This window comes from Falco biarmicus, chromosome 17 (genome assembly GCF_023638135.1).
Source record: "Falco biarmicus isolate bFalBia1 chromosome 17, bFalBia1.pri, whole genome shotgun sequence".
Taxonomy (NCBI): Eukaryota; Metazoa; Chordata; class Aves; order Falconiformes; family Falconidae; genus Falco; species Falco biarmicus.
In genome coordinates, this window is record NC_079304.1 from 788,745 (window position 1) to 804,355 (window position 15,611).

The 15,611-nt window shown below is 57.2% G+C and overlaps 2 protein-coding genes across 14 annotated transcripts in view; one reads left to right on the forward strand and one right to left on the reverse strand.

The window, feature by feature from the left end:
- The window catches only part of MAPT (microtubule associated protein tau), a 52,944-nt gene extending 49,353 nt beyond the window's left edge, over nt 1-3,591 (forward strand). For all 8 annotated transcript variants that reach the window (XM_056362707.1, XM_056362706.1, XM_056362701.1 and 5 more), the window contains one exon: nt 493-3,591. In XM_056362707.1, coding sequence (XP_056218682.1) covers nt 493-708 — 216 coding nt within the window. In that variant the 3' untranslated portion in view covers nt 709-3,591. The remainder of the gene's footprint in view (nt 1-492) is intronic.
- A 431-nt stretch (nt 3,592-4,022) lies between these two features.
- Nucleotides 4,023-15,611, reverse strand: part of KANSL1 (KAT8 regulatory NSL complex subunit 1) — a 100,867-nt gene continuing 89,278 nt past the window's right edge. For 3 of the 6 annotated variants that reach the window (XM_056362696.1, XM_056362692.1, XM_056362694.1), the window contains 8 exons: nt 15,194-15,379; nt 14,627-14,788; nt 14,148-14,299; nt 11,694-11,812; nt 10,413-10,470; nt 9,678-9,790; nt 7,076-7,322; nt 4,560-6,605 (listed from right to left, as the gene is read on the reverse strand). In XM_056362696.1, coding sequence (XP_056218671.1) covers nt 6,354-6,605; nt 7,076-7,322; nt 9,678-9,790; nt 10,413-10,470; nt 11,694-11,812; nt 14,148-14,299; nt 14,627-14,788; nt 15,194-15,379 — 1,289 coding nt within the window. In that variant the 3' untranslated portion in view covers nt 4,560-6,353. Of the gene's footprint in view, nt 4,264-4,559; nt 6,606-7,075; nt 7,323-9,677; nt 9,791-10,412; nt 10,471-11,693; nt 11,813-14,147; nt 14,300-14,626; nt 14,789-15,193; nt 15,380-15,611 lie in introns of those variants that run through there. The other 3 variants (XM_056362695.1, XM_056362698.1, XM_056362697.1) reach the window with 3 other exon arrangements.

The window sequence follows — 15,611 nt, forward strand, 5'->3', positions numbered from 1 at the left end:
AGTAGCAAACTCCATCCACTTCACCTCCGCTCCCCGGCCCTCGCGCTCGCCGGGAGAGAGGGGTTTGGCTTGTGGGAGCAGCATTTTGTGCCCAGCTGGGCTGTGGGTTCAGGGGAAGCCTTATGCACCGTACGGGGATCCCACCCCTTCCGTAAATCTCTGCCAGGAGAGTGGGAGCAGCCCAGGTTGTGCCACCCGAGTCCTGTGCCTGGGACCTGCCGCCACACCGGGCCTGGGCACTTGGGAAGGATTTGGCAGCATCCTGAGATGCTCCAGGCCTGCCGTCCCCTCCAGTTGTGCCCATTCTTTGTGTGGGCTTCTGGAAGGGATGTGCCTGAGGACTGGGGGCACTGGGGGCATCAGGCCAGCAAACGGTGCTTTCCTCCCAGCTGTACAGCGGCGGTGACTGAGTGGACAGTTTGGAGGTAAAAACAGCCTCTCCGGATGGCGTCCCACATCCTCCCCGCTCACCGCCCTCTCCTCTCGTTGCAGATTGAGACTCATAAGCTGACTTTCCGCGAGAACGCCAAAGCCAAGACCGACCATGGCGCTGAAATTGTCTACAAGTCCCCCACCATCTCCGGAGATGCCTCCCCGCGCCGCCTTAGCAACGTGTCCTCCACCGGCAGCATCAATATGGTGGACTCCCCCCAGCTCGCCACGCTAGCTGACGAAGTGTCTGCTTCGCTGGCCAAGCAGGGCTTGTGATCGGGGCATGACGGGCGAAGATGAGAGAAGACAAGGGAAAAAAAAAGAAAAGAAACAAAAATAATAATCTGGCCTTCTTCCTCTGTTCCTTTTACAGCTGCTTCCCCATCCCCTAACTGGTTAATGATTTAACCTGCTTTTACTGTTCATTCAGCTCTAGCTCCAGGACTTCAAAATCAGTGACACTACGAGGTACAAAACCTCCTCTCCCCCTGCTCCTCGGAGCGCACAGCCCACGCCTGTCCCCCACTCCCTCCCTGTCCCCCTGCGAGGTCCCTCACTGTCCCAGCCCTGCCTGGGGCCACCCGCCCTGGCGTTCACTGCCCTGGGGAAGCGGGGAGGGGGATAGAGGGGGCAGCCGCAGCACGAGGCTGACCCGAGCACCCCACACCGCAGCACAGGGCATGTGTGCAGGATGTGACCTTCCCAGCTCGTTACCCTGATGATGCTGGGCTGGCAGTCTGGCCTGCGGGCAGCACAGGTCCTGGGTGTCACAGCCAGGGGCTGCAGGGAGGTGCCCTCCCTTTCTGCATTAAATTTGCCTGCTGATTTGGAAGAAACCTTTTGTTTTTACCTCCGAAAGCCGAGATGTGTATGAAGATAACTGCCAGGTATCCCCTAAACCCGGTCTCTCAGCTCCGGCAGCTGGAGTACTGGCGACGCCGGGGTATCCCATTGCGGAAGGGGCCCGGGACGGGCCGTTCCCCTCTCCGTGGCTGTGCTGGAACCGCTGAGTGGATGAGTAGAGGCTTTTCCCCCATTCCTTTGGCAGCCCCTCGTGTCGTAGAGTAGATTTGTCTGTATATGCTTGGACCGTGCCAGGGTGATTGTTTTCATAAACGAGCATGTGTTTAAAAAAATGCTGTAAGTAGTTTTGAGCTGCCCCGTGCCGGCTCCGCCGCAGCCCAGCGCGGGGGGGCCTGGGGGGCTTCGCCCAGCTCCGGGTCGTGCCGATGGGGCAGCCCGGCACCGCATGTCTGCCGGGCGCAGGGGTGGGCGCAGAGCCCCTGCCCAGCGCAGGGGAGGGCTGGGGGCTGCGGCAGGGCTTCCCGGCTCCGCGGCACCCCTGGGGCACGCACCTCCCAGGGCGTCGCACGAGGGGCACCCGCAGCTCCAGGGCTGGGATGGCCCCTGGATTTGGGTGCAGCTTGTGACATTTTTGGGTTGTTGTTTTTTTTTTTTTTTCCCCTGCAAGGTCAGCTAAGAGATCGCGGAGAGTGGCGGCTCCATGGCTCTGCTGTTCCGGTGCCTTTGGCAGCGGTAGGAGACAACCAGGAGGACGCGAGGGGAAGGCGCGAGGGAGGTTTTAGCTGGTGACGGCGGCGGCAGCTCCCCGGCCCGGTCCCGAGCTCCGGAGGCAGCTCCCCGGCGCTGAGCCCCGGTCGCCCTCCGGGGCGGGTTGGCGTTACCCCTCGCCCTGTCCTCCAAGCCAGCCCCGAGCCGAGTTGATTCTTTTGCTGCTTTTTATCCCTATGGCAGCCTCGGGCGTGAGGGGGGGGGGCCGGGGCTGTGCTGCACCCTTGGCCACCCCCGCGTGCCCTTTCCTTCTGCAACCAAAGAGGCCGAGATGCCCTTGGTGCAGCTCAGCGTGATCTCCCCCCCGAGGCACCAGCCCAGCCGTGGGGGTACGGCTGGCGGCGAGGGGTGCCCAGCAGGGCCGCAGACCATGCACCCCACGGGCTGTGGGGCACGGAGAGCTGCGCTTTCCCAGCAAGGGGCTGAAATCCTGGCCTGACTGGGCCGGCGGGGGGGGGTCTCAGTGTGGCAGGGGCACTGGTCATCCCGGGGATGGCGGCTGGCTGCCACCGAGGCTGTCCTCCCTGGACAGGACCCGCTCCCAGCCTCGGTGGGAGCTGATGAAGCTGCCACGCTGCTGCAGGATCCGCCGGGTTTTTCTGTACGGTGCTGGGCACGGGTGACATGTCCCATGCCGAGGAGGATGGTTAAGTCTGGGGGGTGGCGGTTTGGGGGAGGGGGGGTCCCACCTTATCTCTGCAGCCCCAGGAGCTGCTTTACTGCTGGGGAGAGGCTGCTCCAGCACGAGTGTGAACAGGCCAAGCGAAAGCCCACGTCCAGCTTGTCACTCGCTCCGTTTCAGTTGCCTCGATGATTGTAAGACCCTGTACTCCAGTCTGTGACTATCTTTGTATTGGTGTAGGACGCGGGAGCCGCTGTGGTATTTTTGTCCTCTAAAACTAGCAAGTGGGCGAAGGGCCGAGCACCAGTCACCCCTTTTAACCCTTTTCGGCTGCAGGATGCGTGTAGCTGAGCTTGCCCGTCTGGCTGTGGCCTGAGCCACCCCCGGCCCCGCCGCGTCGCTCCCGAGGGCCACCAGCGCCTCGGGCGAGCTCCAGTGCACAGCCCCTTCCCGCTGCCACTGTCCTTGGCTGAGCCCACATCCCCGGCCCCCTCTGCCGCCCTCCCCGGGGGGCTGCCGGGGTCCCAGGACAGCCCTTTCCCTCCGCCGCGTCCCCACCGTCCCCTTCCAGCAGCCCGAGCCACGTCCCCAGCCCTGACCCTGCGTTCAGACCCAGGCCTGAGGGTTTCCATGAGCAGCTGGACAGACTGACCCATGGCTTTTCCTTTACTCCACACACATCTTGGTCTGAAAAGGGTTAAAACCGGCACTGATTCCAAAAAACCATGTTTCTGCACTCAAAAAAAAAATAATGCTTGTTAAATGAACTTCCAGTTCAGACTGCCGGTGGTGCTGGCAGCCCCGTGCTCCCCGCGGTGCGCTGGGAGGGGAGGGAAGGTTTGATCTCAGTGTATCATTCTAGCTTAGCTGCTGTCTGTGATGTCCATAGTGTATCGTGCGTTTTAACAACTGGTTTACACTGTTGCCGTAAAAGTGAATTTGGAAATAAAGTCATTACTATGATACACGCTGCCTCTTGGGCTGGGAGTTGGTTGCACTGGGGGGCCAGTGTCTCCCCCGCAGCACTCGCTGGGATCGCCAGCAACCGCGGAGGGGTGAGGTGGGCGCCCGTAACGGCCTTCTCTGTTCTGTCCCCACGTCCCGCCCGGCCCCGGGTGCAGCTTCAGCAGCTCCTTCCCCGCAGCGACGGGGGGTGCAGGGGGCGAGGCCCTGCCCGCCAGCAGCCCCAGGTTCTGGTTTTGGCTCATTGTGTGACCACGGCCAGGACCTTTCCTCAGCCTTGTGCCCCCAGCGTGGGGGGGCCTGGGGCTGCTCGGACCCCCAGCGGCACCCACTCCCCTCCCTGGCCCAGCAGCAGCCACAAAGCACCGAGCGCCCTTAGTGCAGAGACGCTTCCAGCACAGCGCAGCTGCTCGTGCGGCTGCCATTTGCTTTTCAGATTGGATTTTACCTCCCCTGTTAATTACCTGTAATGAACCCGGCGATGCCCAAGTTGCTGCCTCCTACTTTGATCATCTGGCTAATAATGACCCAGCACCTTCCTGCTCCCAGCCGCTCAGTAACGAGGCACAAAGTGTAATTCCTTATCTCGGGAACAAGCAGCACCCAGGGGAGTCGCCTCCCACCGTCCAGGGCATTTGCGCTGGGGTGCGACTCGGCAGCCACCGACCGTAACACTGAAAACGTAAAATAAAAACATAACATAAAAAAAATGTGACGCGAGGCAGAGTTCCTGCGAGCTCTCCCAGGGAAGCGCCACCAACCCTGGTCTTGCTCCATCGCACCTCCCTGCGCCGGGGATCCCGCGGAACAATCCCACTTCCCACTGGCTGACAACGACCGGGAAATAACGTTATAAAGGGGAGAAAAGGCCACGGAAACACGGGCGGGAGGGAAGCGGCTGATCCGCCCACGGCCGGGCCCCTTCCACTTCCCAACCCAGCGTTTCACAAACACACGTTGCATAGAATAATTCAGTTTTAATTTTTTTTTAATCTTTTCTTCTTTTTTTTTTTTTTTATAAGCACATTTGTGCTTTGCAACAGAATCAAGACATTAACAAAGATCAGCTTCTCGGAAGAAAAGCATTTCTATATAACAAGGACATTACACAGCTCAAAGCAGGAAAAGAAAATATTTACAAAATACAAGGTGGTTTTTTTTGTGGTTTTTTATAATGCTAAAAGGGTTATTCAGAATTTTCAACCTTATAAATAGAAAAGCACTTATGCAGAGGGATATGGTAGCATTGTTGTTTTTTTTTTTAAAAAGAAACGATGACAAATCCTTTAAACTAGAACAGAACCAAAACCACTAGATAATGTTGAAAATTGTGAAAACCCCAACCATTAAGCAGTTTAGCTACTATTTCTTTACGATTACAAAATGGAAAAAAAAAATGTCCTTTGTATTTTTTTTTCCTTTTTTTGGTGATGTGATTATACATAAGACAGGCACAATGCTAGCAACAGGACAGGGACCAATAGCCACACCGTCGGGATCAGAAAGCGTTACAGATGGGAACGGTGTGCGGGATCCGGGAGTCACTGCGGGTGCGGAAGGGCCGGGGAGGGGAGGAACAACGGCAAACTCGGTTCCAAAATAAAATACCTGTCTGGAGGCGGCAGGTCAGACCGACGACTGGGAAATGAAACAGAATCGACACCTGTTCTCGGACAGCGTGTGGAAGTGGAGCGAAGCAGTGGTGACAGATCCCGATGCCCCCCAGTCCCGCAGCCCCCCGCCCTCCTTCCCTCTCTTTCCCCTTTCCCGATTCCCAACCCCGGCAGCGCCCTGCTGGCGCAGCCCCAGCCCGGGACGCTCCCTCCGCCGCCCTCACCCCAACTCTCCAGCCCTGCGTGGGGTGCGAGGGCAGAGCTCGAGCGCCGGGCGCGTCTCCCAGCTGCACCACGCTGCTGGCCTCGGCCACCAGCCGCGTCCCTGAGGGGCGTCCCAGGGACTCTCCCCTCGCTGCCTTCGACCCAGGAGGAACACTCCAGGTGGGAACTAGGCTGCTTCCGAAATCCCACTCCTCCCACGGGAGCTGTGCGTGAAGCGGCTAAAGGGCTCCAGTCCTTCCTTTGCCCTGCGATGGACAGGGCGGCCGGACCTGCTGCCCCCAGCCTGGGGGAGAAGGAAGGAGGCGGCCCCAGGGGCCAAGGGGAGATGGGGAAAGGGCAGAGTCACCCCTCGGGATACCTGGAACTACAACCTGGGGGAGGAAAATGCCAAGGGCGGGAGTGCAGGGCGGACACTCTGCACGTGAGGACACAGACAGCTAGTGAAGGTTGCAATCCCAAGACATCACTTTTCACCACTAATTTCACTCCACTAAAACCTTTCAGGGAGGGAGGGGGGAGCGGGTTAAAGAGAAAAAGACACCCTTTTGCTTGAGAAAAACTATCCCCGAAGTCTGCTAGTCAGCTAAATCCTGTGCTCTAGTTTTATACACCTAAGAGGGGAAGGGAGGAACGAGGGAGGGGGGGTCTGGTGGGCTGCTCCCCTCCCGAAGCTTCACTCCACTGGGAGGAATCTGGGGGCTCTCATTTGTGTGACAAGGAAACATGGAGAAGGAAAAAAAAAAAAAAAAAAAAAAAAAGAAAAAGAAAACAAAAGAAAACAAAAAACAGTTTCTAAACTCCTTAAATTCACTAAAAACTGTGAAAATTCCCGGCAGGATGTTTGAATATCAAACGCAGATTTTGGAAGCTTTAATGCCAAGAGTTAGTTCTGTGTGTTGGTTTTGCTCATGTCTTCCCGTATGTCTCTATCTGTGCGCTGGCCGCTGAACTGCTGCGGAGGAAGAGGAGGAGGAGGAGGGTGTCGCCAGCGGGGGGCGGCTCTTGAGGCTGGCCAGGTTGGGCAAAGCAGAAGTGCCATCGGTCTCCCGGGAGGATTTACTGCCCGACGTGCGCCGGGTGCAGCGCGACAACCGGTCTTGGGGGTCGGATTGGTCCTCGCACTCTGTCCTGGGATCGTACGAGAGTGGGAAGGTGCGTCGCTCCCAGGGCTGCACAGCCTAAAGGGAAGAGACACCGGGCTATGGAAAATCCTCCGGAAAAGCTCTTCTGCTCCCCCTCCGTGCGTGGCTGCAGCTGCCTGCAGCGCTGGGAGCTGGCAGCTCCCTGGTGCCGTGACGGCCGCAGGCTCGGCCCAGCCTCGGTACCAGCGCAAGGGAAGCTTCAGCGCACGTGGTGAGGACACACCAGCCTCCGAACTGAACCAACCGCTGGAAAAGCATCCTGCTGCCCTGCCGAACGGCACCACGCTCTACATCCCGTCTGGCCGAGTGTTCGGATGGAATTTCCCACATGCAGGTTTCCAAGCTGTCTCCCCACAGAGAGGGGGATAAACCAGCCAAGTTCGAGCACTGGGTTTACCCCTACGCATCTTCAGCAGCGGCTGCAGCGCCAGGCAGCGCTCGGACCTTCCCACCAGCCTCCAGGGACAAAACTAGAGCAAACGGCCACGGCCGGAGCCAGCACCCACCTGCTCATCCAGGCCGGCCTCGGGCGTGGAGCAACGGGTGTCCTCGCTGGACAGAAGCCGCATGGAGTCACGGGAGAGGGGGGTGAGGGGGGCACAAAGCAGTTCGGGGCTGATGGGGCTGCGCGGTGAGTGGGTGTGGGGCAGCTCCGAGTGGGAGTGGCAGTTGCCCACGTCAGGGGATGCCGGCTGGGGCGTCGAGGGGTTCCCCAGCTGGGGGGTCGTCCGTCCGTCCGTCGATCTGTAAGACCTGAGACAGGAACACACCTGAGAGCCCGGTTTCAGTCCCAGCTGCGCTCCCACCCATACAGGGGCCCAGGCTGCTCGCTGCCACCTGATGCCGCCCTTCGATCCCTTCCACTGCCCCCTCCTTGGGGGGGCACGACAGGGAACGCTGCGGGGATTCGGCACACACAAGCAGGGAATGCTGCAGCCCCGGGGTTAAAACTCATCCAGGCTCATCTTTGTCCCATCTCCGCCGTCTCAGTGCAGCTTTGTGACACTGATGCAGCCCTCCTAAGGCGACGTCCCACACTGAGTGCTGCATAAATACCATGATGAGAAGCCCACTCTATGAAATCAGACACTTCAAAGTGGGTTTTTCCAAGTGTTTCCACCATCCCCACGCCATGTGACACCAGGCAGTTCAAGAACCAAGCGCAGTCTATCAGTAATGCTGAAAATGCAGCAAGTTCACTGGTTGCGCGTAGGAGGAGCAATGTAAAACCCCTAGACTTCAAAAGATTTAAACCAGGAATTAAGAAAGTTCGAGCACCTACACAGATTCCCAGATAAAACACCCACAGGCTGCAAACAGAGAAACCTAACCGGAGTCCCCACATCTGTGTGCAACCCTCCAAGATGAACTGCAACAGCAAGCGGCAATCAAGCACTGCCAAGGACCAGATTCCAAAATCTACCTTGGCCAAAATGTTCATCAGAACATACAAAGCCAGCCCCAATTAGACTAATAAAGCAGCTACACCTGCAGCAAGCTAGACAGAGTCAACGTGCTGAATCAAGATGCAATTTAAAAGCTGCCTACAGGAAAAAACCAAATTGATCTGTTAGGTACACGAGGCAGGAAGACTACAAGAGGCTCAGCAGATCTGCTGGAGCAGGTCACAAAGAAAATGACATTTAAGGGAAACACTGAGTTTATCCCGGCGTTTCCTGGTATCACCTGGCCCAGGTACTCCCCAGGCAGAGCAAGGTACTGGGCTGGATCACAGCAACGAGCTACCAGGCCATGAGGGGCCCCAGCAATTTCTGAACAAAAACTACAGCTGCTGCAGGGGACAATCCCAGGGTGGGAGCTGAGGGACTGAGCAAGGGTCCTGCTGAGGAGCTCGGGACGTGGCGAACGCCAAGCTGAGCTCGGCCAAGTCGCTCTCGGCACAAATGCAACAAAACACATTTCCGGGCTGCACTCAGGGATGCGGCCAACAGAGCAGGGACACTTGTATCCCCATCTCTCCATGCTGTGAACTGCACTGGGAATACTGGTCCCAATGCTGGGGGAATCTGCATCACTGGAAGCGTTCGGGCCACGGCCAGACAAAGCCATGGCCAACCTGGTCTCCTGCCGGCAGCAGTCCTGCAGGAGGCTGACCAGAGACCTCTGGAAGTCCTTTCCCACCAGCATTCCTAAACCTGTGAGATGAAGTTTGAATTCACCTCACTGACCAAGCCAGGGCCTCAACACAGCACTGTCCACCAACGTCACTACAAGAGGATTTTCAGAGAAACAAAGTTATGGCGAAGTGCTATGAGATGTGAGAAACCGGCCAAAGAAGTCTGCAAAGAAACACCAAGACGTCCCACACTCCACCAGCACCGGGAAATGCAGCTGCAGACGAAACAAGGCAGCAGCGGCTCAAACGGAGTCTGACAAACGCTGCCTTTGCATTTGCAGAAGTTCTTGCAGAAGCCCTGCACGGCTGCACACAACCCACCGGGCTGAACTGAAACCACAACCAGACCGAGACGACCGGGTGCACGTCTGCAGGCAGCTGTAGCTCAGCGAGTGTTTCTGCCCCAGTGCAGTGGTTCAAACCCAAACACACCATCGGAAATCAGATGGAGAAGAGTGAATCTCTTTTGTGCAGTGTTATGACGAGATCAACAGCTGAAAACTGTGTGCAGCTTTAGGCACCACCTCACAAAAAGACACTGCAGCAAAGGAATCAAGTGTCAAGTGATGAGAGGAACGTAAGGACACGTATATAAATGGAGCAGCGAAACGGCACTGCCGAAGCAACGAAGCAGAGATGTGACAGACTGCACAGCGGTGAGAACAACCACCACTCCTGGTTCCTACACGAAGGACACCCGTCCCAGCCCTTTTGTGCTTCTCTAGACTCTCGAGTTGGTGCACCAGGCTCCACACTTCTAGAGCAGTGGAAGTGCTTGAGAAAGCAGAATCCAAACAGGTGGTCCAAGAGCCGACTGCAACAGCTGGTGCGTAACCTCACCCCACCTAAGCAGGACTACCCCCCCTCCTGTGCGTGGTGATCAAACCTCCCAACACCAGCACAAGCTTTTAACCATTTTTATCAATCAGCCGATCTACTAAATGCTCCACAGCTGCTCCCGAGAGGTGTACCTGCTGCCCCGTCGCTGCGGGGGCATGCTCGTGCTCCAAAGCCACCGGGCCCGCTCCATCTCCTCACACTTGCTGTGCCGAGCAGCGAAGGCCGAATCAGACAAGTCCTCGATCTGGAGAGGGAAGGGTACAGGGCTTGGTCAGAGCTTTCTTACATTAAACACGCATCTATGCGCAGTTTTTCCAGCATTGGCTACAGCGTGCATTTAAATAACTGTTTACGTCTGGAGGGACACAGATGCTATCGGTGAGTGCAAGAGCGCCCTGTCGAACGGAGTCTGCATTGCTTCGGAAGAGATTAAGAAGTAAAAACCAAAGGAAAGCCCCTTATCCCAGAATGAAAGCACACACACACAGACATTTAAGGAAACAGCATCACTATCAGTTTAGCTAAAATAACAACTGCAGTGGTGTGGCTGGTCATGATTTCTTGATTAGACCATTCCATAAGGAGACTGTTGCCCAGAGAGGTCTCCGGGCAGCACTGAAACCTCAGATTCAGCTGTACCCAGCCAGTTAATCCTCCTCCTGCCTTATGGAGCCTTTCCTCCAAAGGAACCAACACCAGGCTGGTTTCTGCAAGGCCAATTGTGCTGTTTTGTTGCAAAAAAGGGAGAGACACTGCAGCTCCCTGCCGAGGTCCCTGTGTCCACTCCCTTCTGGCATCCTCTGTGGACACTGTCCAGCCACTACCAACCCCATCCCACATAAACTCAGAAGTAAAATTCTCCTTACCTCCTCGTTGTCTTCATCAGGGTTCGCTTTCAGAGCACCGATATCCACTTCACGCCAGCTGCAACACACAACATCAGAGGGCAGTCAGCCACAGGCACAGCCGAGCACGGCGGTGCATGCCCCGCACACACTAACACTGTCTCTTGGGAAAGCAGAAACACAAGCCTGCCACCATGAGCAACGTACTCGGGCTCAGTTTTTGGCCAGGCGGCCACACGTGGCTACCAAAATCCCTCCTGTGGTATCAGACAAGGTTTTCTCTCCTTTTCCCTGTTAGCCTGCTCCATTCTGAGCACATCTTTTTGCAGCGGGCTTGCACCCACTGAGTGCCACACTGGGGGCAGGCAGGAGATGTCCCTGCATGATGGAAAGGCCGGGATGGAGAGCAAGGCCACCAGTGCCCTCCCGTGCAGCTCTGCCTTTCTGCCTCCCTGCCCAGCTCCTGGTGCTGGTCTGGAGCGTGGCTGCAGCCAGCCAAGGCAGAGGGAGCAGAGCAGGTGCTGCAGTGTTTCCTCCTCCCCTGGCTCAGCAACAGGGTCCCTCCCTGCCCCACTCTGAAACGGGCTTGGGAAGGGCATGTCGGACCAGAAGGAAGGAGGAGGTAAGTTGGGAAAGAGACCTGCAAAACTGGGAGGGAGAAAGACTGGAAACCAGGCGGTCTGGATGGAGAGGCTGCGCCAGTGCTGCAGCATGTCAGCAGCCCCAGCGAGCGGTCAGGTGCAAAAACTGGGAACCGATCCCATCCACGGTGTTCGCCCGAGAGCATCCAAACAAGGGCCGACAGCTCACCTCCCCGCCTCAGCTCGGGCAGGGAGAACCTCTGACTCCTCCCGCTGCCTGGGAGCACGGCAGTGCTTCTCCAGGCTGGTGCCAGCCAAGGCAGCGGCCCCCTCCTGACTGCAACGTTCACCCAGCCCAGGCACCCACCGCCCAGCCCGGCCACGTGCAGAGCTGGGAAACCACCGCGAGCCCTGGCTCAGCGGGCTCTGCAGCAGGACAGAGGGTGACCACCGTGGCTTTAGACTGCACAGAGAGACCCGAGCGGAGCAGCTGGCTTTCATGCACAAGGGACACTCACACATTCCCTAATTTAGCAAGTCTCCGTCCATGGTATGATGAGACGTTTTCCAAACCTCCTCTTACTTCCAAGGGAGAAGAAAGCCCCTTCCCCCCCCCCCCCCCCCCCCCCCCCGGCCAGGCAAGAGCTGAACCTCTGACGATCGCTGCACGGGAAAACCTGGCACGGAACAGCCCCGCGGGAGCTGGGCAGAGGGCACCTACCTGGGTGTGAGGATCTCTTTGTACTGCAGTTTCTCCACACGAGTCGTTGCAGCAACAGACATTGGGATGACAATGTTGTTAATATCGAAGGAACTTTCACCTCTCCTCCTCCGTGGCTGCTGGAACATGAAGAAAAGCACCACGTGAGAAAGGGCTGTAGGCTTTGTCACGTTCGGTCACTGACGGAAAAAAGATGCGGCCTCATACGAAATGTCCCGGTATGGCCTACGCGGATTCCAGAACCAACAGTAATTTGCATCAGAATGGAGTTCACCTACTGCTTGCTGGAAGTCCTCCTCCCAACCAAACTCCTTAGGCTTGGAAGGTACAAACAAGGGCAAGGGCTGCAGCAGCCTGAAACACAAGGAGCAAGGGCCGCAGAGCTCCAGCCACCGCCTCCACACCAGCACCAGCCGCTGCACAGCCAGGCGGATCAGGGGATTGATCTGGCTGGTAAACTGACCCAGCAAGAAGAAAAGTCTCCCATATATTCCCATTCCCTACTGCCAATATAGAAAAGGTGGGGAGACCATCAGAAAAGAGGGAAGAACCATCCTGTTTGGAAACAGCCCCCGGTTTGTGTCCCCACAGGGGTCTGGACCCACCACAGGTGACACTGTGACACAGCAGGAACGTGAAGCAGCCAGACAGGAGTTCATCTTGGGTTTTGACAGCTGCACCAAGAGCCCAGCAGCTTCCATCTGTATCGTGCTTTTGACTAGAATAGATTTTCTAAGACAGAAATAAGCTCCACACTTATCTATTTAAACCTGGTTGAATGCTGGGTGCTCTCCTACCATCTGTCTATCCAAAAACCTCCCCCAAACCTGTGACAGCAGTGACATGAATCCCCATGGATCAGCTCGATATGCAAATGGCCTGTCTTCCTAATGGAGTCACCGGCAGTGTGCCACGTTCTCCGTCTCCTTTGATCCCTGCGGCTTTTAGTGTAAAAACATGTGGGAACCCAACTGCCAGACCCCCGCCACAGCCAGACCCCCAGACTCGTGTGAAGTTGGAGGAGGACGGGGCGGGTGGGCAGCTACAGCCACAGCAGCAAGAAAATCCCAACATGTCACTGGCACCAGTGAGGCTTGAACTACTGGGCGGGGAGCAGATGCAAGCCTGGGCCAGACTATGATGCTCAAAGCCAGGACCTGGAGCCTTCAGCCCAGAGACCAGACCCTGGCACCCACGACGCTCTTGCAGGACTCGGCTGCTGATGGGAGGCACTCTGCCTCGCTTCTGGGCTCGTGAAAAGGCAGCAAGACCAAGGTGTGTGTGACGCACAAGGAAATACCATCTTGACCCACCAAAGCTGCTGAGAAGAGCTGTCCTCTTCTCCAAAGCACCTAGCACATTCAACCCAGACTGCCACTGCTCGCTGGGTTCTTCAGGCACCCAAAGGGTGCATCGCTGATGTCACAGCTGACGGCAACAGTGAGCTCTGCAGGGACAGAACCCAGGTGGAACCTGGCAGCCTCAGAGCAACAAGCTTGTAGCAGGGACAAGGTTGAGCTGGAAGTGGTGCCCTCAGCTGTGCTAAGGACAGATACAATTTAACCACCCTGGTTTCACTACTGGGGTTCGAGGAGACCTGCTCTGCTATCCCTGGGTCACATCCAGCTTAGGCTGTGGCACAAGCTACCACCGGGAGCGGCCAGACAGAGGCCAAGTTCTTCACTGGGATGCTGAAAAGTTCAGCAGAACTCAGCTCTTTAACCAAGAGCTTCTGTTGAGGTGGGTGAGGTGCTGGGTGACGTCTGGCAGAAGAGCGGAGCGGTGCCATCGGTCTGTCCCAGGGCACAGTGGAGGGAGTTACGGTCCTGCTCAGGGGCAGCTTTCAGACACAGCTGCACGAAGGTCCCAGCGCTGTCATCCTGAGCATACTGGGAGGCTGAGTGTGTCTCACAAGACGGTATGAGTTAAGCCAGGGCTGACGCTTGCGTGCAGGTGAAGGTTAAAGATCTCGACCGCCACTGCTGTACCATCGCCCCTGACTCAGCCCCGACCCCCTTTACAGCCCAGCGCCACCGGGGCCGTGAAGGGAAACTGCCTGAGTGCAGGCACCGCAGCCGCATGCTGCTTGTGCTCAGCACTTCTGCTCTTCCTGGCATCCCCAGGCTGCTTCTAGAAACCGAACCCCGGGTGTGGAGCAAAGCCAGGGGACCACTGAGAACAGGAACATTTACCAGCAGATACCGAGCTGACAGTGAACCTGTAATTGCAGCTGACCGGCTCTCTGCGCAGCCAGCATCAATCCAGGAACCGCAGCAGACCCAAGGTCAGAGGAAAGAGGGCCAGCAACCCTACCAACAGCTGAACCAACGGGTCCAGCAAGGGAAGAGGAATACTAAGCACTCTCAACCCTAAGAAGCCTGAACCGCTCAAAAGCTGAGACCCTGCGATGGAGCTCAGCTCAGGAACCTCTCCCGAAAGGCACCAGGTACTTACGGCTGCGCTGGACGTGCCCTGTGAGCTCGTGCTGGCGGGAGCGGAGCCTTCGGAGGAGGTGGACAGTTGCCGCGCTATAGGGCTGTGAGGTGTGGGGGTCACAGCTGCTGACAAGTAGCTCGGGCCACCAACGTCCGTGTGGTGCTTCAACACTACACAGGAAAGGTGGAAGAAAATGAAGAATAACATTAGCAAAAAAACCCAGAGGGGCGGGTGGTAGCGGATAGAGAAGGACCATGTGCACCAGAAACGGCCCGTGCTGAGGAGCACTTTGCATGAAAGAGAAGCACCTTCTGATGGCGGCTGCCAGCCTGAGAGGCCCTGGGGAGAGAAGCAATTAGAGCAGACGAGGCATTGCTGCAGTGGCGACAAGGCCCAGAAGCAGTGCGTTCCCCCTTCTCCGAGGCTGAAGGGGGAGAGAGGCTGGGTGTGCAGCAAAGCCCAAGCTCCCCCCGAGACACCTGGCCGTGGGAGCCTACCTTCACTCCTCTCAGACGAGCAGTCTCGCAATCGCTTTTTGTCACAGGCAGGAGGCTGGACAAGTGAGCGCTCTGGCGCTCTCTCGGCCTTGGACACGGCCGTAAAATCGTCTAAAGGTGGCCTGTGTGCCTTGTCTGGTTGGATTTTTTGATGTGAGCGCTCTGAGGAGGGGAACAGAGAAAGAGCTATGAAACGCCTGTTTTCACCTCTTTCTGTTGGCGCAGGAGCCTCGGGCAGAGCTGACCAGCTCCGTAAGTCCAGGCAGGTCGGGCTCCCCCCATCAGGGCGCTGCAGGCACGCTCAGAGCGCAACGAGCTGTAGCACTGCCCGTGCCAGCGTGAGCACTGCCTCGGGCTGACCAAGGAGAGGACCCTACGAACCCAGACCAGCCTGGACTTCGCAACCTGCACACACCTTCAGCCCTGGCCTACGACACCACAGCCTCAGCCCTGAGAGCTCAGTTTGAAGGGTTTCCTCCTCCTCCTCTCACCACCCCGACTGCACAGCTGTCGGGTACAAAACTGGGCACCGATCCTGCACGCAGCAGAGGCGGGGAGGACACTTACTGGCTGCGGTGAAGAAGGAATTCACCAGCTTGTGGCGGTCCTTGCGAGCAGGGTCAGACAGGCTGCTGGTAGGCATGGGAGCTCTGTGCTTGAGCGAGAGCTTTTTGGGAGCTTTAATTTTCTCGTAGGGTTTGTTCTGCCACTGAGATTTCAACATGCTCTGGAAGTGCAGGCTCGTCGGCACATCTGCAGAGGGGATACAAACCACAGCATTCAAATTACCTAAATTACGCACCAGAAAGCTGCGGTACCATAATCCTCTCCCAGTCCCACAGTGATAACAGCCCTTGACAAACATACAGGCATCGTAAAACCCAGGCACGCCTACGCCTTCCTCACGTTCAGGGAGGACCTGCAATGTTCGGACCCAGCATTTCTTATCTGAAGCTCTTTGAGAGAAGGACATTCCTACAGGATT